The 23,647-nt window shown below is 38.2% G+C and overlaps 1 protein-coding gene across 3 annotated transcripts in view; it reads left to right on the top strand.

Annotated features, from left to right (window-relative positions):
* Positions 1 to 23,249, top strand: part of LOC127419918 (MICOS complex subunit mic25a-like) — a 90,887-nt gene extending 67,638 nt beyond the window's left edge. For 2 of the 3 annotated variants that reach the window (XR_007893747.1, XM_051661739.1), the window contains one exon: positions 22,882 to 23,249. Coding sequence is in view for 2 of the 3 variants with exons in the window: in XM_051661739.1 (XP_051517699.1) it covers positions 22,882 to 22,905 (24 nt within the window). In the remaining variant the exon portion in view is untranslated. Of the gene's footprint in view, positions 1 to 4,501; positions 4,607 to 22,881 lie in introns of all 3 variants that reach the window. The other variant, XM_051661738.1, reaches the window with a different exon arrangement.
* Positions 23,250 to 23,647: the final 398 nt, after the last annotated feature.

Raw genomic sequence — 23,647 nt, 5'->3', positions numbered from 1 at the left:
AATGCATTTAACTTATGTTATGTGATGTATTTTCCCTAATTAAGTTTATTTACATTTTCGAGTATCGTTACCATCGTGGCTGTGCAAAACTGTGATTGAGATAGAGGTGGCAAAAAATTCCTGCAAATGAGACAAATGGAGCAAGAGCTTACCTACTGCTTAACCCTCTTAGTCACTGTTGCTATCTCTATCAAACGAATTATGACAGCAGTTATTAAATTACTGAATTAACTATGCATCTACGTATATCTAGGGTAAAATCGTTAATAACCGACATCGTTATTAGTAATGTTATGATATAAATATCTGCCTTATGATATTTTTTGTTAATGTAATGTTGTCCCCACTCGCATGGCCTTGATTACATCAGTAAAAATGAAAGCTGAAGAAAGATTATGGAGACATATTTTTTTATTTCTTTTGAATAGCATGCACTGATGAATCATGCACAATGAGGATAGAGAGATTTTAATAAGAAAACAAATAGGGTCAATTTTGTTTTCATGTTGACTTCAAAGTCTGTTCATGGAGGTGCACTATGCCACTGTTTCAGCTGCAGTGTGTATCAGGTCTACACTGAAGCAACATGCCTCTGGGCCCTGTTCCTCCAAAACTCTTGTTACATATCATGAGAATCCATGCAGAGGAACCTTTTAATCACAGGCCACAACTCTGCTGCGGCTTAGTGAAGCACGACGGTGGTGTGAAGAACTCCTCTCAGTCTTATACAAATCCCTCAAGCCAAAGGCCTATTAACTCAGACGTGACTGTCTCAAGCTATGACTGGGAGTTTTGACTTCCTTTTATACATGTTATGGAACAACTGTGTGCCAAAAAAAAAAAAGAGAAAGAAAAAGAAACTGAAATTACATTTTTCTGTTGAATTATTTTATACTGTAATCCTTATTTCTTTGCATGTGCATTTGAATAGGACTTAAAGTAGAGTGCATATACCTTTCATGTTTCTATGCATTTCCAGTTGAAACTGTAAGTTTGATTGGGAAATATTGAAGGGCTCTTTAATTTTTTCTATATAGGCAATACGTTTTAGTGTACATCAAGGCCATGAACCATGATTTGCTAGTTGGTTGCAGTTTGTATTAGGGGCTGGGACATTCTCACTCTAGAGAGCATTTGATTGGACAAAAATCTGTATAGTGCAAGATTACTTGAAGGATTGCATAAGATGGTAATATTCGTTTTCATAGAATATATCTTGAGTTAAGTTTCTTTTTATTACCAATTTTTTTTTCTTGTTTAAACAAAACTTTGAGGTTTAGGCTTTAAACAAGTTAAAACAAGAAACTTAATTCAAGATACACTCACTGAACACTTTATTAGAAACACTATGGTCCAAATAAAGTGCCCAACGTGGTCTTCTGTTGTTGTAGCCCATTCACCTCAAGGTTCGACATGTTGTACATTCTGAGATGCTATTCTGCTCACTACAATTGTACAGAGCAGTTATCTGAGTTACCGTAGCCTTTTGTCAGCTCGAACCAGTCTGGCCATTCATCGCTGACCTCTCTCATCAACAAGGCGTTTCCGTCCTCAGAACTGCCGCTCACTGGATGTTTTTTATTTTTGACACAATTCTGAGTAAACTCTAGAGACTGTTGTGCGTGAAAATCCCAGGAGATCAGCAGTTGCAGAAATACTCAAACCAGCCTATCTTGCACCAACAATCATGCCACAGTCGAAAACACTGAGATCACATTTTTTCCCCATTTTGATGGTTGACGTGAACATTAACTGAAGCTCCTGACCTGTATCTGCATGATCTTATGCATTGCACTGCTGCCACACAATTGGCTGATTAGATAATCGCATGAATAAGTAGGTGTACAGGTGTTCCTGTACACCTACTAAAGTGCTCATGAGTGTATATACTCAAGTCTTAATATCTTACACAATGTTGTTTGTTAAATAAATGTATCTTGCTTTAAGGATGTTTAGATAAAATACTTAAGAAAAAAAAATATTTTGCAGTCAAAACTCTCAAAATCTCAGAACTTTAACTCTAAATGTAAAAACAAGAACCTTTGACAAGAACATAAAAGTCTCTCAGTGATTGCTCAAAACAGCCTTCTTTCCTTGAACACCAGGCCCAAACTCATCATATGCCATTATTTCAAGCTGCTACCTTCAAATCTTTCCCAATCTCTGCCTTTTCACTTTCGCCCCTCTCTTGTTCTTTCTGTTGTAAGACTAGACGCCTCTTGCCTGCATCCATCCATTCCACACAGTGGGATTATTGATTTCATTTTCATATTTGCTGCAGGTCCCTCCGTTGTAAACAGCCTTCCCCTCTTTTCAAAAAGTGAATTGATCCTCAGTCTGCCTGTGCTAGAAGAAACCAATCAAAGCCAACACCATTATCTTTCTTTTTTGGAGGCCACACTCTTCCCTTTCTCTCTTTCTTTTGTGTCGAAATAATAGCGCTCGCATCGGCAAACAACATCAAGTATAATGGCGAGTTTGTTGCCGGCACAGATTTGAAAAGTTTTTCGAAAGTGCCGTGCTAAAGTGCTTTGAGTTCAGAACGAACGTATTGTTCCAGCAGCACATTTATAACACAATATAATAGATGGTAAGGATTATCTTGTTTGCAGTAATGGCTCAAAAAGCTTCACACGGCCACACATTTTTGCACAGACAAAGACCTTGACGGAAATTGATGGAGGGGCTTTTTCTTTACTTAATTTTTATTGCACATCTATGGAAACGGGTGGGGGTTGAGTGAAAAACTGTTTTTCACTGTATTGAAATATATGGCAAAGATAGTCTCTTTGCAGTTTCTGAAAGCATTCAGTCTCTGAAACCTTACATCAAAAGGGTACAGTGCTGCAGGGATACAATTACATGTGTTAATACATTCGGCCCGAGAGATGTACCATATATACATGAGGTTTACAGCAATTGTTCATTCAAGACACTGCACCCTTATCAAAGCTGTTGGAAAAGTACATAAAAATTCATTGTAATCTTTCATCTCATGGGAAACTAACTAAGATATCCTTAAGTGGCTGTGTTGTTGATTAGCTGAACTTGTGAGGCCAGGCTGAAGAAACACTTAAATGGGTTTAAGAAGCTGTGGTGCTTTACTGGCTGCTTGTCTAAAGGCATTACAAAAACATTTAGTCTACTTACCCCTGATGATCAAGGATGCATGAAAGCATAAAGGTTTGTTTTTCTGTGTGTTTTTTCCAATTCTTCCTTACTGTCGTGTAATCTGAGGCGTGGAAGTTTCACTGTTCTTCAGTCTTTTAGAGAATGTGGGGTAAGGTCAACAAAAAATTATAATGAACCATTTTTACTTTCTTAAGATACAGTTCACCCAAAAAAGAAACTTCTGTCATAATTTACTCACTCAGTTATGTAACACCCACTTTTTACAATCCAATCAAATACCGATGGATAAAATGGCAAGAAAAAGCCCGGCCCTAAATTTTTTCTTGTTGAATATCCTGTTTCATTCCTAAATATGTCACATTATGAAATAAAACTGGTTGTAAATGCAGTTTCATTTTGACTTTCAATTGAAACCTTTACTTCTCAGAAGTTTGTGTGTTGTTAGAGCTTTGTTTGCGAAAATTGCTGCCTTTACATTAGAAGGATTTTAGAACCAAATGTTATAATACACAATGCATGTAACACAAAAAGATAAAGGTTTACTACATGCTCGGCTCAGCACGCTTTGTAGCCATAATTCTCCATTTATCTTTCAATCTGTACTTCTCCTTCTCTTTGCTTCTCTGCTTCCCCTTTCAATCATTTCATCTCTATTGTCCACACTTTGCACTATCATTTGACATATCAAACCCATTCTGAAGGCTTCATTTTGGCCCAGACGTGCCACATGGCCTATGAACATCCTTACAAAGCCCTTGAAGCAGCAGTCAGCAGGGAACTCGAGGCCAAGAGCCTGAAACACAGTGGCCGACGTGACCTTTCCATAGCGGCGCCGCAGTTGCACCAGTGTGCCTTCACTCTGATGACCCTGATAATCACGGAGTCCACCCGGACAGACATTGTTCTGTTATAAAGCACATTCAAGGCTTACACTAAATAATTTTTCCCACCGTTGTGGATTTCATTGAGTGACCAGGATGGATTCTGACCTTTTTTGCAACACCGTACTCTCCAGATGTGATAAAAGTGCATTCGAAATAGCTTTCTTGCTTTGTTACCACAAAAGCATCCATGTGCAGTTTCACATTTGGCACCGGAACAAGGTGGTTCACTTCGTCTGTCTGGTCTCCAAAAGCACTTTCCTCTGTTTAATTCTATTGAAGCAGTTAGGAAGAGTGACAACAAATACTGTTTCGACTGCCCATCATGCCATTCTCAAAGGCAGGTTTGAAGTGCCTCCACGGACTAGCTTCAAAGACGGCAATTTTTTTCATGGTTGTCATCAAACATCACGAGGCGAACAACCAAATTGTGGGTTCCTTTACCTAAAACAAATGTTTTTTTTGTTGTTGTTTGTTTTATGTTTCAGAATAAGCTTATCATGTTCCAGGCTATTCGGACGGAAACAGAAATTGCTTCTCATTGAAAAAGCATTTCATGAAAGTGAATGCTCCCATCATCTCCCAGTACATAGGTATTTTGTTTTTGCCATTCTTCCTACTTTAACTCTACAGCTGGTGGGTAAAGACTTTGTTTTTTTGAGTACCAGATTGCCTGTCAAGCATCTGATAAGATTGATCTCCTATTCAGCCCAGACTAAATGCAGATGGGGAGGTCTACTGTATAGTCTCCAGTCTTTTCAACAGCCATGTTCTTACAGTGCAGTTGCACTAGTTAGCTGTCTTAATTTATGTAAAATTGCAGTTTTAACATGCTCTGTTATAATACACGTAACCTTTGGTATTTGATATAAAGGAAGGATGAAATGTCTAAAAATAATACATATATTTATACTTTTGTAGGGCTTTACTGGTTGTTTAGATCAGTGTTATCAGAAATAATTGGTAATTATTTCTTTAGTTATTAATTAATATTTAAATTAATTAATTGAATCTAACTCATTAAAACCTCATATGGGGCTCCAGTAAATGTAGTGCGCTATGTTTAGGAGCGGGTTTGGTTATTAGCAATAATTAATCATTATCAAAGATAATGATTAATTATTAAAATCAATAGAACATTGATGAGAATCAGTGTTAGCTTTTTTTAATCCTTTTAAATCAACAATTATCAAAGATAATCACTAATCATTAACATTGATGAAACATTAATTAAAATTAACACTAGCTTATTGATCATTCAAATTCAACAATTATCAAAGATAATTATCAGTTATCAAAAATCAATAGAATATTAATAAGGATTAACATTGACGGGGCACCACCCTGGAATCAGGGGCTAATAACCAGATAGTATAATAGTCTCAATATTTGTTTTCTTAGGAAAATCGACATCCGAAGAATAACGATTTTCAGGAAAAAAAACAATGAATGAAGGTTTGAATCCGACCACTGACATCCCATCAGCATGACACAGGTGTATTCAAAACAAACCAAAACACTTCTCTTTGTAATATAACAAAGTTTATTTATGCAGTAATATCAATTAATAATTAATACAATTCAGTCAATAAACTTCCGACTTACAACTACAAACTAAACAGTATAACACATGAGTGTGTGTGTGTGTGTGAGAGAGTGTGTGTGTGTGTGTGAGAGAGAGTGTGTGTGTGTGTGTGTGTGAGAGTGTGAGAGTGTGTGAGTGTGTGTGTGTAAGGAGGGACGGGCACAAAATGGCGGATGTGACTCACGCGAGACTTCCGGCCAGAGAATATGGCCGCAAATGTGGGCGGAGAGAAACCAGTCAATGGCGTCTACCAGTTACCGCGTGTATCCGCTTGTACGATAGCTTGGGGACAAAGCTGAGCTTTATCACAAAGCTATCTTCTAGCCAAAAATGTGTGCGAGAATGTTTGTGAGGGGTCGTGTGTGTGTGTGTGGTTAGTACGAGAGAGAGAGAGAATTAAGTGACGGCCCCAAAGCCGGTTTCCTCGATCGTGGGAGAGAAAGCAGCTGTGGACACGGTGGACGGCTCGTAAACTGTCCCGCGGTCTTTGATTCTTTAATGGATAAACTCAGTTTGCCGGTCTCACCCGCGATGGCGGAAATGCACAACAGTCCAATGTGGTTGGACTACAATACAGCAAATCTCATTCGTGATAATTAATACCCTGAGTATTAATAATGAGCAGACATGGCGGTCCGTAAACTGTACAAGCAATAACCTTGATACACAAGAATAACACACTATAATATTCTATCTCTGCCCAGACGTAAACATCTTACTTGAAACATATGAGGATGTAGAATGTGTGTTCATCCGTCCTTTAACTCCGACTCGGTTCCTCAAGGCTCGGGTGATGACGGGAGGCCGTTTCCTCGCTCTGTTGGCGGGTGGTACGGCTGCTGATTCTTGGCGGGCTGGCGGAGAAATCAGCGACATCGACTTGATTGAAGATGGAAGAGAAATCTTTTATCTCTTCACTTCTGCAGGCAAACGGATGAAGATGTGGATTGCTCAGCGGTCTCCTTCGGATCCGTTAGTGTTAGTTGAGAGTAATCTCAACTCGTCCAGCGATTGGAGATTGTATGGCCACAGTTTCAAGTTGGACGTTACTTCCTTGTGCCACGAGGCTACACCTGAGAGCAGCGATGAGCTGCGTCTATGCACGGCGAAAGAAATTGCTGGAAGCAAATCCCAGAAGCATTTCAGAGGTATTTCTACTTCTGATGATGTCATGGTTGAGGTGCGTTCTGTCGTGTGCCTCATCCAATAGGAGTTGAGAGTTCAATCCTTTAGAGAGCAAGGCTTCATGGGATTTGTAGTCTGTTTTGGACTCCCTTTGTTTGATTTTGGTGCGATTTTTATCAGTAAAATTTATGACTTGGTATGTGGGCCTGAGTTAGGTTTTACGACTGTATTAGTCTTCTATCTGAATACATGAGGCCCAACACTTTTATAGGTGAATTTTTTGAAAACATGCCCAGGTCTCACACACACACACACATGTTGGTGCAGCTCTCATTATGAGGACTCTCCATAGACATAATGATTTTTATACTGTACGAACTATAGATTCTATCCCCTAACCCTACCCCTAAACCTAACCCTCACAAAACACTTTCTGCATTTTTACATTTTCAAAAAAACATAGTTTAGTATTTTTTTTATTATTTTTTTTTTTTTTTAAGTGATTTTAATTATGGGGACACTAAAAATGTCTTCATAAAGCACATTTATAGCATAATTCCCTTGTAATTACCAGTTTGTAACCTAAAACAAACACACACACACACACACACATACACACACATATATAATTTTTTATAGAACATTAAAACATTAGTATTTGTTTTTTTTTTGCATTTTCCCTATTGAATTTTTTTGTTCATTTTTTACAGTGTTACAGAAAAAAACACTGTTATACACATTTTTTAAATTACCCTAGGGTAAATTAAAGGTAGTACAATAAATACTACCTTAATGTAGAAATACTTTTCAATTTAAGTAATTACATTACAGTAAAAGCATTATGGTAATGAGAGTGATTTATTTATTTTTTTTCTGCTTTTTTACGGTAATGAGAAGGGATGTGTGTGCTTAAATGTTATGAAGTTAAAATCACAATGCAAACAATCTTAATAGTCTTAAAAACAGTCTGTTTTCTTTAACAAAATATAATTTCTTCCATCTTTTAATTTTGGGGTGAATATCACCTGGGCATGTTCTTGAAAGGTTCCCTAAAATCCACCCAAATATAAATCTTTATTATTCAATAAAGACATATGATTAAGATGTATGATTAAAAAATATCTAAAAACAGTACATTTATATGCAAGTGTATTGTTTTGGTGCCGTGTGTCTTGTTTATTGAATGAACTGATATTGGATAAGTGCTGTAGGCTGAAAATGTAATTTCCTCCTCCACCTCATAGATGTGATTTTCTTGTGATTCTGAAATCGAGTTTTCTGGTCTCACTAGGTAGTGTACAATATTCATATGGAGCTTTTTAGGATGATGGTGATGATGTTGTCATTAGAGCAAAGGGCATTTTTAGATTTTTGTCCAAAGATGAATAGGGCAGAGGTCATGCATATATTTGTCCCTCCTCACAATGTCCTGTCACAATGGACATGATGTAGTTGCCAGGGTGCTTGGGGTCACGAAACCCATCTGACTTTTGAGAAAGAAAGTAAGTGACATTATGCTCAGATTTGAAAGATCTAAGAAGTATCCTTGTGTGTTTCCAATTTCCACATGTTCTGAATCTCTCGAGAGCAATCTATTTAAGAGTCAGCTTTGGTTGTACTGTATGTGCAACCTTTTATGTTATGTTGGCCAGGTTGGCTCTCTTTTGAGAAAGAAATTTGCATACCTTAATGAAACTTCCTGCTAAATGAAAGGTGAAGTCAAAAAAGAGATAGATCTAACATATAATCTGCTCTTTTTAGGCTCATTAAATACTTTATTTAGGGTTCTCTTCTCCAGATGTTGTGAAGTACTTCCTCTCACATATTTGATTGCCCATGTCTTAGTGATTTATTTGACTCCGAAATGAAAGGAGCAGACAGATCAGACAGAACATCAGGAGTTGGCGAAGTATAATCAACAAAACTTGCTCTTAGATTGAACCTCTTCGCTGTTGCTGCTGGCCATTTTTCATGCGCTCTGCTCGATGCAGAGTTCAGAGAAGAGCTCCCTCTTGGCCTTGTTTGTTTGTCTTGTTTGATCTTTCTTCTTCATCTGCTTCTTTCTTGTTTGCTATGTTAGCGACAGCAGCTGTCTCTTCCTGCCCTTAACATTGAGGTGAGTGTAGACAGGACTGCAGAGAGCAAAACGAGAAACTAACACCAGCCCAACTGTTTCTGCAGGTTTCATCACTTCATTTGCTGGATATCCAGATTGTTGTTTATTTACTGTAGGTCTATAAGGAGATGCTACACAAAATGCGCTTTTCTGTCTGTCTGCTTTTTTCAATTGTTTTTCTATGTATATAAGCACTAGACAGATGTCTTTGACTGCTGTGCCGCGCGCAGGATCACTGCATTTTAGACGCCGTGTCAGGTTTATAGGAACGCCGACTTTTAAAAGTGCATCTCAACACGCTTCCTTTTTTTTTGTATTATAGCTTTTTTTAGAGCAAAAACGCTTTCAGTCTGAATGGCTCCTATATTTTGTCAGTCTGGTTTGGCATGCTAAATACTGTTCATACACCATTCGTTTGTAAAACTATGTTTATTTTGAGAGAAAATTTCAGTTGTGTTCTGATGTGTGCTGTATGAACAGAACCACAATCTGCAACTAGTAGTCCGTCATATCATTGACATACTAAAATGTGCATGCTTTGCATGTTATTGTCACTCTCCTCTGTTACTTACTAATGTTAGCATCTTTCAAGTTAAGACAAAATTAAAAAAATTTTTGGTATTGTGTGGTCGGAAATAGGGCTAAGCGTTAGGACGATGTAATCGGATATCGAAAATGCCTTACAAAGATCCCGATGCCAATCGCGAACAGACGATGATCAACAATATTGGGAAATGGCAAAACCATGGATCTGGGAAGTCGCCAAATATATTAAACAGTGGCCAGGGTATAAAACCAGAACCCATCACCCGCAAAATGTGACGAGGCTGAATCCAGTTCGCAAGCTCCTCGTCCAAATGCAGGTATTTCATGCGTGGGTAATTTTACCATCTACCCGCAACAGGCAGGCGACATCTCGAAGTGGCACATGACAAGAAATGCTGTTAGTCACAAAGACACACGCTTGAAGAAACACACTTTAATTTATTTTTAAGAACAGACAAAAGAAAGACGTCAGTGCTTGTGTCTGATTCACTGTTTGTTCAGAGGCATGCAGCGCGAGTCTGTCATGTGAAACACACGTTGGCTTGCAGCACGAGCCTGTCTCATGGAACACACACATGTAAAGAGTTTTCACTCTTTTTTTTTTTTCTGTGTTTCATTCGTCTGAAAACTGTTTGCAAGAATAGTTGTCATCTATGAGAATGCTGCAGATGATCTGATCATCTCGGGAGGTGCTGTGAGTTTAATATGCTTTATTTCCACGTGGTTTGAATACAAGACACGTTCACCTTGAACCTAAAATTGAGTTCTGTTTTATTTTCTTTAGGTAGCATTAACTGTATTACCAAAATGCAATATAAACACAAATTTGATAAGAACACACATTTGGCAGCATTATTTTGGGAACACAAGGGAATTTATTAGGCTTTATTATTATGATTATTATTATCTTTTCATTTATGATTGTCTTTAGTTCTTAATCTGTAGGCTGTTAGTAATTTTCCCCCTGGTGTCGTTTATGGATGCTTGCATGATGGCAAATGGAGCTGTTGGAGACAGTAAATGTATAAATAAGGTGGTTAAATAAGACTTTTTTTATCACTTTGTTGTTTTATTGCTTTTTTCATTTAGTTTAAAGTGCAAATTAAATTAGTGCAAATTATTTGCAAATTAGTGCAAATTCACCAACCTTCAGCAGGAGGGTTGATGATGTAATCCGATATTGCAATGTTTTTTAAGGTGATTATCGATAAAATTATTTTTACATATCGCCCAGCCCTAGTCAGAAAGCTGTTTGGAGGGAATAGAAGAAATAAAACTAACTGAACAAAAATGCATCTGAGCAGATGAAAGTAGAAGGAGCTTCCTGAAATGCTGAACAATTAATAATTAAAATAATTGTAATTAAAGTTTAGAATTAAGATTAGTGAAGACAAAAAGGTTACAAAACTTCAGGTTAGTTAATCACGGTTCATTACCCATAGTGAGATACTGAAAAAAATGCAAGAATGAGAACCCGATGGACACATTGTGCATCAACTACCCATTTAATAGCACTTGATATTTACTTAATCTTTTATGTTTTAGACTTATATAAGTCTCTTTTGTATCCTTTTGAGGCCACCATACATAACAGTTTTAATGTGGCATCAAAAGTCTCATTCACTTATTCAGATATGTTTTTGTCTCTCAAATGAAATCTCTTTCACTCTCGACTCATTTATACTCACAGTTTTTCTTTCTGGCCAGTATTCGTCCTTCATGCAGTGTGCATTGTGAGGAATCTGTCACGCTGTGATATTGATCTCTCAGCTTTCTTATTTGTTATATGTTTTGCAGCTCTGAACATTCTTATGACACCCACTCCTCACGTTACTGCCATCGACCACAGGTCAATACACCACACGGGCACTGTCGGTGCATTTCGCGTACCTCAAGTCTCAGTGTTTGGCCCATTGTAATTATCTCTATATCCCATCCTCTTAGTTCAGCCTCCTCTCAACCACCAGTTAGCTCCATGTTTTGAACCAGAAGGTCCTCAGTAGGGTTATCAGAATTTGATTCTCTGTTCAAACACTGGCTTAGGCTGTTTTCTTCCATAGGGAACGACAGTCCAGTCGATAAGGGACTGAAACATACAGGTGCATCTCAATAAATTAGAATGTCGTGGAAAAGTTCATTTATTTCAGTAATTCAACTCAAATTGTGAAACTCGTGTATTAAATAAATTCAATGCACACAGACTGAACTAGTTTAAGTCTTTGGTTCTTTTAATTGCGATGATTTTGGCTCACATTTAACAAAAACCCACCAATTCACTATCTCAAAAAATTAGAATATGGTGACATGCCAATCAGCTAATCAACTCAAAACACCTGCAAAGGTTTCCTGAGCCTTCAAAATGGTCTCTCAGTTTGGTTCACTAGGCTACACAATCATGGGGAAGACTGCTGATCTGACAGTTGTCCAGAAGACAATCACTGACACCCTTCACAAGGAGGGTAAGCCACAAACATTCATTGCCAAAGAAGCTGGCTGTTCACAGAGTGCTGTATCCAAGCATGTTAACAGAAAGTTGAATGGAAGGAAAAAGTGTGGAAGAAAAAGTTGCACAACCAACCGAGAGAACCGCAGCCTTTTGAGGATTGTCAAGCAAAATCGATTCAAGAATTTGGGTGAACTTCACAAGGAATGGACTGAGGCTGGGGTCAAGGCATCAAGAGCCACCACACACAGACGTGTCAAGGAATTTGGCTACAGTTGTCGTATTCCTCTTGTTAAGCCACTCCTGAACCACAGACAACGTCAGAGGCGTCTTACCTGGGCTAAGGAGAAGAAGAACTGGACTGTTGCCCAGTGGTCCAAAGTCCTCTTTTCAGATGAGAGCAAGTTTTGTATTTCATTTGGAAACCAAGGTCCTAGAGTCTGGAGGAAGGGTGGAGAAGCTCATAGCCCAAGTTGCTTGAAGTCCAGTGTTAAGTTTCCACAGTCTGTGATGATTTGGGTTGCAATGTCATCTGCTGGTGTTGGTCCATTGTGTTTTTTGAAAACCAAAGTCACTGCACCCGTTTACCAAGACATTTTGGAGCACTTCATGCTTCCTTCTGCTGACCAGCTTTTTAAAGATGCTGATTTCATTTTCCAGCAGGATTTGGCACCTGCCCACACTGCCAAAAGCACCAAAAGTTGGTTAAATGACCATGGTGTTGGTGTGCTTGACTGGCCAGCAAACTCACCAGACCTGAACCCCATAGAGAATCTATGGGGTATTGTCAAGAGGAAAATGAGAAACAAGAGACCAAAAAATGCAGATGAGCTGAAGGCCACTGTCAAAGAAACCTGGGCTTCCATACCACCTCAGAAGTGCCACAAACTGATCACCTCCATGCCACGCCGAATTGAGGCAGTAATTAAAGCAAAAGGAGCCCCTACCAAGTATTGAGTACATATACAGTAAATGAACATACTTTCCAGAAGGCCAACAATTCACTAAAAATATTTTTTTTTATTGGTCTTATGATGTATTCTAATTTTGAGATAGTGAATTGGTGGGTTTTTGTTAAATGTGAGCCAAAATCATCACAATTAAAAGAACCAAAGACTTAAACTACTTCAGTCTGTGTGCATTGAATTTATTTAATACACGAGTTTCACAATTTGAGTTGAATTACTGAAATAAATGAACTTTTCCACGACATTCTAATTTATTGAGATGCACCTGTATTTAAGCCTGCTTGAGCCGACAGTTGCAGAAGCGGTCTGAGGCGCGACCCCTGTGCGGGTTCTTTACGGCTCTTTTGTTACCAACTACATGTTTTGTAAGTTGTATGATTCATAGAGTGTACTACTCAGTGACATTATGGTAAATGAAAACTAAAACGAACACTAAATGTAAATGCACTAAAAACACAATGCAATAAAAGGAAAAACTAGGGCTGCCAATCAATTAAAATATTTAATTGAATGAATTACACGGTATGCCGATTAATTTATCAAATTAATTGCAATTAATCGCATACATAAGTATTAAATATTAAAAGTATATTTGCTGAGAAAGCCCTTCAAATAACAATAATTCAATATATAATGATTAAATAATTATAAATAGTTATATTTGATTTTAAATGTTTTTATTTGGTATTTCAGCAGAAGATTTGTTTTAAATGCAAACAAATAAAACTTACATCTTAACAAATATGCATGAAAAAAAAAAAAAACATCTAACCCCACCCAAAAGTGCTATCCAGTGGAAAAAGCAGGTAATGAAGGCATAATAGACATTTAATCACAAGCTTGCAGAAATGAAATAAAAGGGGACCAAATGTTTTCAAATAACAAAATCTTGTCTTTTAGGGTATACCTAATTCTTTCTAAATGTAGTGTACCAGTCAACTCTGTCAGCCATATTTTAAGAGTTGGAACTTCCTTTTTCTTCCAAAACAAAAGAATAAGTGTTTTTTGGCATTAACCCATATGTACCAGTGGAAGTATAAATAATATAGGATCCGGTTCAAAATGTATGTCCAATGTATCTGAAAAAAACCTGGAAAATCTTATTCCAGAAACTTTGTAATTTTGGACACATAACATAAAAATTGACATTTGTCACATAATGGAGACACTTCTGGAAATATTTTGTTCAATTTACACTTTGAATAATGAAGCCTATGAAGCACTTTAAACTGAATAAGACAATGTCTTGCATTAATGGAACACCTGTGGACAAGTTCAAGACTGCATTCCCATATGTCACTAGGAATTTCCACCGCAAGTTCCTCTTCCCAGACAGATTTAATTTTCTCCATAGAAGGATGTTTCATCTGTTCTAAAGCCTTGTATAGAAAGGAGATGGTATTACCATCTCCATGACGTCTTTCCAAAAAATGCATCCAGATACATAGGTGTAGCAGTGACATAATTAGGAATGAAAGACTTCACAAAGTCTCTAATTTGAAGGTACCTAAAGAAATTATTAGAAAGGATATTATATTTCTCACACAGCTGTTGAAAGGAAGCAAATTTTCCATTCACATATAAATCCCCTATATTTCAAATGCACTGTCTAACATTGAAGGGCAAAAGGAGAGGTTAGCTGAGATAAAGAGCAAAACCACATCTGGATGAATTTAAAATGTGTCTTTAACTGTTTCCAAATACGAATAGAATTATGAATAACAGGGTTGTAATTATAAAGTGAACTAGCTATACCTGTGGGTGATAAAAGTATTGCGTTAATGGAATATGGGAGACGTTCCTCCTGTTCCAACACCAGCCAACTCTCCCCCTATCATAGTGGAATATATCCATGAAAGTCAGAGCCCTCAGGTTCGCAGCCCAATAGTAATAAAGAAAATTAGGTAGGGCGAGCCCACCCTGTATTTTGGGTTTACATAGGTGCTGTTTAGAAATCCTATGGGCTTTATAGTCCCAGACAAAAGGAACCAGGATAGAGTCCAATTTTTTGAAAAAAGATTTGGGCAGAAATACAGGAGTGTTCTGCACCATTTACAAAAATTGTGGGAGAAATATCATCTTAATTTCATTTACCCTACCCAGAAGAGAAATAGGAAGCGTTCTCCAGAAATTGATCATGGATTTAAGTTTAACCAACAGGGGTTGAAAATTAGCCTTAACTAAATTGGAAAACTGTTCCTAGGTATGTGAATTGTTCTGAAGCAATCTTAAAGGGCAAGTGATGAAGCCAAGAAGAATCTCTGATAGTGACTGGCATCAACACACTCTTGTCCCAATAAATTAAATACCCTGCAAATGTACCATAGAAATTAATCAAATTAAGGATATTTGAAATGCTGCTATTGGGCTCAGAAATAAATAAAATTATATAATCCGCATAAAACGCTAATTTATTATCAGTATTTCTGGTTTTATAGCCTTTTATACCAGAATGGGCTCTAATGGCCTCAGCTAAAGGCTCAATCGCTAAAGCAAACAAAAGTGGTGACCGCGAGCAACCCTGTCTTGTACCTCTATGTAAATCAAAACGAGAGGATATTGTTTGATTTGTGAGCATTCTTGCGCACAGACTAGAGTACAACAATTTAATCCATGAAATGAAATTTTCTCCAAGATTAAACTTCTTCAATACCGCAAATAGTTAAGGCCACTCAATTTGATCGAATGCCTTCTCTGCATCCAATGACAGAATGGCTAAATCTTGCGCCAGGCCTCTGGAAGAGTACATGATGTTGAAAAGACGCCGAAGATTAGAAGAAGAGTTACGTTTTGGTATGAAGCCGGTTTGATCTGGGTGCACCAAGTTTCTGATTACAGTATTTAGTCCGCGTGCCAAAGTTTTTGCCAGAATTTTTTGATCTGTATTTTGGAGTGAGATCGGCTTATAAGAACCCAGTTCCTCTGGGTTCCTTCCTTTTTTTTGGGACTACAGTAATAATTGCCTCATCTAGGGAGGGCGGCAGGGACTGATCTATAAATGCCTGTTTGTAAACCCTGTGATAGTAGTTTGTTATAGGCTTTATAGAGTTCATTACAAAATCCATCTGGACCTGGAGTTTTACAGCCTTTTAGAGATTTTATAGTATCTGATATTTCTTTTAATAGTAATTTCTGCACCTAACTCGTCAACTTGTTCTTGATTTAATGAGGGAAGATTCTGTTGGTCTAGAAACTGAGCCATAGATAAAGGATCTATACTTCCTTTAGACGAGTAAAGTGCATCATAAAATGTCTGGAACCTACTCTATATCCCTAGAGGAAGTGAGAATATTGTACGTTCAGACGCTGTTTTACGGAGTTGTCGAGCTATTTAAGTGCACAGTTTTTTTATATATATATTTTTCAATACATGGCTGTTTATAATTTTCCATATCTAATTCTCGAAATTGAATTTCCAATACCTCTAATTCAACCCTACTACTTTTTCTTTGAGATGCTTGGTAGGAGATAATACAACCCCTAATGTATGCTTTAAATGTGTCCCATAGCACCCCTATAGACATGTCAGGGTTGTCATTTAAATCAAAAAAGGGTTTTAATCTCCTGTTTTAAGTGATTAATAAAGACTTTATTTGTAAGTAAATGAGAATTAAGCCTCCAATTTCTTTGTGGTTTCTCCATATTATCTATTTTAATAGAAAAATTACTGGACTGTGATCGGAGATGACAATATTATGATATTTAGCCAGACAGACCTGGGGCATAAGTTTACCATCCAGAATGAAATAATCTATTTGGGTGTAGACATTATGGACTTGAGAATGAAAAGAGTATTCCCTAGCCATCAGATAAAGAATTCTCCACACATCAAACATATTAGAATTGCTTATATATGCATTTAAACATTTACTGGAATTGGAACTAACTATTTTTGTGGAGGAGGATTTGTCCAAATATGGGTCTAGGACACAATTAAAATCGCCCCCAATTATGAGATTTGTATCTGAAATATCAGGAATTAGGTCGAACAATTTTTTTAATACTCAGGTTTGTCACAGTTTGGTCCATAAACATTGACTAATGTCAGTGGCACAGAAAATACCTCTCCGACAACTATCACGTATCTCCCTTCTTTATCTGAAATAGTCAGATTATTTTTAAATGGAACTCCTTTGCGGATAAGGATAGCTGTGCCTCTAGATTTGACAGAGAAATTTGAATGATATATTTGTCCAATCCATTTGCACCTCAGTCTAACATGGGCAGTACGTTTCAAATGAGTCTCTTGCAGGAACATAATATCCGAAGACAGCGATTTTAAATGAGATAGTATTTTCCCCCTCTTAACTGGTTCATTCAGACCTTTAACATTCCAAGTTGAAAAATGTAATGAAGTCCCCTTTGCATTTAGATTATTAAACATAAACAGTGATTATAACACATCTCTGCTCCAACCAATTACCTACACACCGGTAGTTGTTACCATGGAAACCTTTAGTACCGACCCACCCTCCCAACAGAGCATTAGATAACAGAACAAGTTTAGCTGTTACAGGAACAAATGTACAGCACAACTTATCACGAAGTAGAAGGCGAGAAAAGCATAAAATAAAAGACAAAAAGTAGAAAAGAAAAGCCAACCGCCACATATTACCTTTCAAAGACTTCACAAAGGTCCAGCATTGAGTCCGCTAAATAAAAGAAACTTCAACAAAACACTACTTTTCTGCCCCAAACTGTTCGATTGCAAATTTCCATGCTTCGTTCGCATCGGTGAAAAGAATCTCTACCTCTCTGTACGTCACCAGCAGCTTCGCAGGATACAGAATGCCAAACTTCACACCGGGTTTATCCCGCAGGATCTGTCTTACTCTGGCAAAGGCTGCCCGACATTTGACCACAGCCGAAGGGTAGTCTCTGAAGATCAGGATGGGGCGACCGTTAAAGGTTAGCTTTCTTTGTGATGACACTTTGCGCATGATGTTTTCCATGATATAGCCATGGTGCACTCAAGTGATGAACTGACGCGGCGGGTCACTGTCCTTAGGCCGGGAGCAAAGAGCTCGGTGCGCTCTGTCCAGAACAGGAAGTTCATCTAGTCCAAGCACCTCCATGAGCAGCTTAGCTACAAATTCTCTAGCACCTTGACCGCATTCCAATCCTTCTCGGACTCCAGCGATTCTTAGATTTTGCCTCTTAGAACGGCCTTCCAGATCTATGCTTTTCTCCATTAATTCTGACACCTCCTCAGACAGACTTTTAACTTGAGCTTGTAGTTTCGTAACAGCATCTAACGAGGCCGTAGCGGTCTGTTTAAGATGTTTGAGAGTTGAACGGTGGTCATTTTATAGTTAACTGCATTGCATCAAACTTCGCATCAATTTCCTCTCCAGCATCGCCATCTCTCCTTTCAAGCTCTCTGTAATATCAGTTTTAACCTTGCCCAAATCCACTCGGAGAGATTCAATTGCAAGCAGCACCGGGTCGTTATTCGCTGTTGAGCAGGCCGCTTCCAGCGAGCTCGTGGTCTCGGCCGAACTTTCTCCCTCAGCAACATCTTTCTTCCCTTGTTTCTTCGACGGCATTTAAACAAGCAAATTACAATTGATGTTGAACGTATGCAACACTAGCAAACTTTGTTGTCTTGTTTTAATGAAATTTGAGTGAGAGTCAGCGGAGCTACTCCATCCTCAACCCGGAAGTCCCCCTAAATAGTTATATTTAAATAATTATAAATAATATATATATATATATAATATAAATATATAAAAAATAATAATACAGATACTTAAAATGCATTACATTATTTTAGCACACAATACCTTTGATTTGTACCTCTGGGTTGAAAGATGTAAATCCATGAGGTTAAACTGGCACTTTGGTGTTGCTGACAGGTAGCAGTTAATTAACTTGCATCCTCCGTCTTTGTTTTGCCTGTATGTATGCTGAGGAACTTCAGAGGTCAAGGCCAGCATTCTGGGAGAATGGTTACGTGAGTTGCTTTGAATCAGAGTGATGTCATCATGATGTCCTCCCTTTTGCTTGATTCTCTTTGTTCCTCTATTCATCTCCCTTCCGTCCTCTTTCCCTGTCCTCCCTCCATCTCCTCCTGCCCTCCTCTCTGGCACACCCACTGTAATGTATAGAGAACCTCCGAATGACTGGAATTAAGGGCCTTGACCTTTAGTGGGTGATGATTACCCATCCACCCCCTCGCATGTATGGGCAGAAATCCTACAAGCAATGATGGCAGTGACTACCCCCCTTTACTGTAACCCTCTAAAGTATTGTTTTTTCAGTAGCGCATGTTTTGTTTCAGTCCTGGGGAACCATCACCTCACGGTATGACGTTTGTTTTCTGAATGAACAGTGGAGGCTATGTGTGGTTTTAGCCTTTATAGTCAGTGTTGGGCAAGCTACTCAAAAAATTTAGCTAGCTAAACTAACAACTACTCGACAGAATTAGTTAAGGTAAGCTGAAAGCTACACTTTAGAGAAAGTAGCTAGTTACACTGCATGCTACACGCCAAGTGTTTTTTCAACCAGATGCTCAGAGTACAAGAATACAGTATGGTGCAATATAAAATGTATGTGCATGGAAAAACAACAACAACAAAAAACGTGTAAATTTATATTTATACATGCTACCTATACAAACCCATGTATTCCATATACAAAATCACTGTTTTAGTTTTTTATATTTATATTACTACATGTACGAACCCACACCTCGTTGCACATTTCTGTGTATAAAAACTCTAATTATATACTACTTATCTTTAGCTGTTGTATTTCTGTATGTATTGGAAGTGTTTCTCTAAATACTGGAAGATTCTGTTCAGAGGCCAAATTTTGTCAGTAACACTCCGATATCTAATGGTATCAGATGGTACTTTGTTAATGCCATAAGACCATGGTGCTTTGATACAGAACAACCATATTTATGTACCATTCTGTATTTACATGGTGCTTCAAAGTACTTCAAAGTATATCATCGTATTTTGATTTATGATTGCCATATTCACTTATTCATCGTATTGACATGATGCTTTAAGGTAGTTTAAAGAATACCATGGTACTACTATGGTACATCAATATATGATTACCATATTCATATATCATTGTATTAAAATGGTGCTTCAAGGTAATGGTACATGTCCAAAAATATGGTAATGCCATGGTACTTATGTTTTTTCATGTAGGCTTCTATGATACTTTAGAATAGAAGTGTTTTGATACTGTTTTGGTTGGAAAATCTATTTTCCTGCAGTAGTCGTTCACAAGCTGTCACGGTCCTGTCACTTTGTCAGTCTGGGGTTTTGTCTGACAGGACCGTGGCATCATCGTCTCATATCTGTCCTGTGTTTTGTTGTCTGTCTTTGTGTGAGTGCACAGTTTCGTTGTATTCCCTGCCGTGCGTTCTTCGGTCTGTCTTGTTTCATATCGGGAGCACGGTGTCTGGATCCTGACTTCCTGTCTGGTTCGGTTTTGGTCTGTGTCGGGATCCGGACACTCATGCTCCATGTCTGTCTGTTATTGACGTGGGTGCATCTCGCTTAAGTCATCTTGGCAGCATGCACTCGCGTCAATAGTTTGTTTGTCTGTCGCGAACACGGGTGCGCCTCGCGTCGCGTTGCTAACCCGGGTCGCGAGCTATCTTCATGTTGTGTTGAGGTTCGGTCACTTCGGGTGTGTGTTTGGCCAAACTCTCTCACAGATGTCCTGCCTTGTTTTTGTGGCCTGTTGCGTGCATCGCGTGGCGTTTGCCTTGCGATGTACGCTCAGGTTTCATTTAGTGTGAGAATGCATGGCATCGCTTTATTTGGCATTGTTCTACAATACAATGCAACCCTCAACTATGCAATTTTAGTCGAGGTCTACATTTATTTAACGCGACATGTAACCCTACGCAACCTAAAGTAGAAATGGTCATGGAAAACCAGGAAATAACCAGGACATTTTTAATTTGTGATGTCCAGGCCTGGAAATGACATGGGAAAGAATAACACCTTAAAAAGTCTTTAAAAGTAACGTATTGTAACGTATCGCAAAGTACTGTATAGTATTGTAGCATATCGTAACCTATCGTAATGCATCACAATGTAATGTAATTTGGATTCACAAATGAATCACTCTTGAGTCGGTTCTTTAAAATAAATTGGCCACATGTGATAGCAAAACGGTCTGAAATGGTTTGCGATTCAATCTGGAACACTCAGACTGCTCACGCACTCACTGAATTGTTTAAAGCGATTTCTCACATGGCAACGGAGTACTTTAAAACACGGAGAACCAAGAGAACGTTGGAGCTTGTGTCACGAAATGCAGAGACTGGACCCAGTCGCAGAGTTCAAAAACAGGGAATTTGTTAAATACAACAAAAGGAGCGAAAACAAACTAAAACTCCCACGAGGGGGAAAAATAAACATAAACTACCCCGAAGGGGAAAAAACAAAGGAAATATTATCCAGGCTGGGGCAAGGGAAACAAGAACAGGACCGACCGGACCGAGGTAGGGATGGGAATAATAAACGAGACCATCCAACTTGACCGACTGGAAAACAAGCACACAAGAACTGGCACTGGACAGCACACACAAGGAGGCTAAAATAGGGAGTGAAATCAAACGGGCTAACAGGGGAAAGGTGAGGCAAATGAACTAATAATAAGCAAACAAGGAGGCAGGGTATGACGTATGACAGAGACACGCGCCGATACATAAACAAAACAAAGCCACGTGCTCTCACAAGACAACAAAACACCTGAATGGAATGAGCGCACATCGCCAAGACAATAAGGCAATATACGCCCATGCCAACCGACAAAACAAGATAAGAGAATGTGTAACAATTTACATTTATGCATTTGGCAGACGCTTTTATCCAAAGCGACTTACAGTGCCCTTATTACACGGACAATCCCCCTGGAGCAACCTGGAGTTAAGTGCCTTGCTCATGGACACAATGGTGGTGGCTGTGGGGATTGAACCGGCAACCTTCTGTCTACCAGTTCAGTGCTTTAGTCCACTACGCCGCCACCACTCCACACAATGCCATTTTAGTCTGTTTTGCTATCACATGTGGCCAATTTATTGTAAAGAACCGACTCAAAAGAGTGATTCATTTGTGAATCCAAATTACATTACATTGTATTGCGATAGGTAACGATACGCTACAATACTATACAGTACTTTGCGATACGTTACAATACGTTACTTTTAAAGACTTTTTAAGGTGTTATTCTTTCCCATGACATTTCCAGGCCTGGACATCACAAATTAAAAATGTCCTGGTTATTTCCTGGTTTTCCATGACCATTTCTACTTTAGGTTGCGTTGCGTAGGGTTACATGTCGCGTTACCTAAATGTAGTCCCGTCTCATCCACTCAAATACATACAGTGCATGACAATCCATTGATTATAGAAACATTCCTTTAGATTCTAAACTTGACTAAGATTGCATAGTTGAGGGTTGCATTGTATTGTAGAACACTAGCCCTTGGTCTCACAAAGGGTCAAACAAATGTGGATTGTAAGAGAGTGTGTGATTTATTTTGTGAAGGAGTGGTTTGCTACAGTATGTTGATTTGTACTCCCAGTGGTTTCCAGGTATCACACTTCTGTAACCATGCCTTCCCTGCATGCAATTAAAAATGTAATTAAATGTTTTTTCAAGGATGAATATGATACATCTTAATATTCTGCTGTATAGTACTGTCTTCTACCTGCACTAAAAATCCTCTCTCTTATCTATATTTGGCTTCTGCTTTAGTTTGGGGAATAGTACAGACTTAGAAGTCTCCTTGCCTACATGCAATTGATGTTTTTACTTGCATTGTTTACCAATTAAAGGTACATGTAGCATTATAATGAATTAGGATTGAATGCTGGCAGTTATGGTGCTTCTATCATATCACTTAAGTCCATATGAAATATGCACACTTCTGTCCAAATGTGGCCTTTCTACAGAATCCTGGGGGCTTATATATCACCAAAACACTATATATTATATACATTATGTACAATTATATAGTTTTTCACCAGTAATTAATGCATTACTTACTTCAGTTTCTTCTTGTTTTTCTCACTCTTGCTCTTTCTTTCTCTCCCTCTCGTTCCTCACAGAATCTGTTGGTGAATCACGGATAAAGATCTGTTCTGCTTGTCAGCAGTGCCGCCATCTTACCTGTCACTCAGATTCATCTGTGTGTTGGGTTTCACGGGCCGCTGCATCTTCAGCCTTTCCATCCAATTACCATCTGATCCCCGGGCTCTGAGTCACACTACAGTGTACTGAACAAGCTATATTCTGCAGGCCGCTGCGAATTTTCCATTATCTAAAACAGCACTGAGAATGGGATCACAAAAATGCTAGGCTTGATTTATATAAGAGTATACTCAGGAAATCCTGATGCTTTTAATTGTTAGGGTTTTATTTACAAATTATATTTAATCAAAACCATATCTACATAAAAGGATAACTGAACAAAGTTCGTCATGCCTCTGTATTTTTTCATCCTTTTCAAATTCAAATCAAGTTTTTCTGTGTAAACATGCATTAGACAGACATCTTTGACCGGTGCACCGCTTCTCTCTATTTTTTCAACATCTCAGGAGGGCCACATTTTAAGATGCAATGTCACGTTAAAAGAACTTCACTTTTTAAAAATGCATCTTGAGACAGCTGCGTTTTGTTTGATTTGTTGCACTGCATCTAGTTTTTTTAACACAAAAATATCTGAAAATGAATCAGTTGGTTAGTCTTTCGGTCCCACTTTATATTATGTTCTTAAGCATTTGTTATAATATACTTATTTACATACGCGTTGTTGCATTGTTGTACTTTGAAAGTACCTGCATTTAATTACATTTGTAGTTACATTGTTAACCT

Source organism: Myxocyprinus asiaticus, chromosome 29 (assembly GCF_019703515.2).
Source record: "Myxocyprinus asiaticus isolate MX2 ecotype Aquarium Trade chromosome 29, UBuf_Myxa_2, whole genome shotgun sequence".
Taxonomy (NCBI): Eukaryota; Metazoa; Chordata; class Actinopteri; order Cypriniformes; family Catostomidae; genus Myxocyprinus; species Myxocyprinus asiaticus.
Note: the sequence above shows the minus strand (reverse complement) of the source record. Positions and strands in the feature narration are given on the sequence as shown.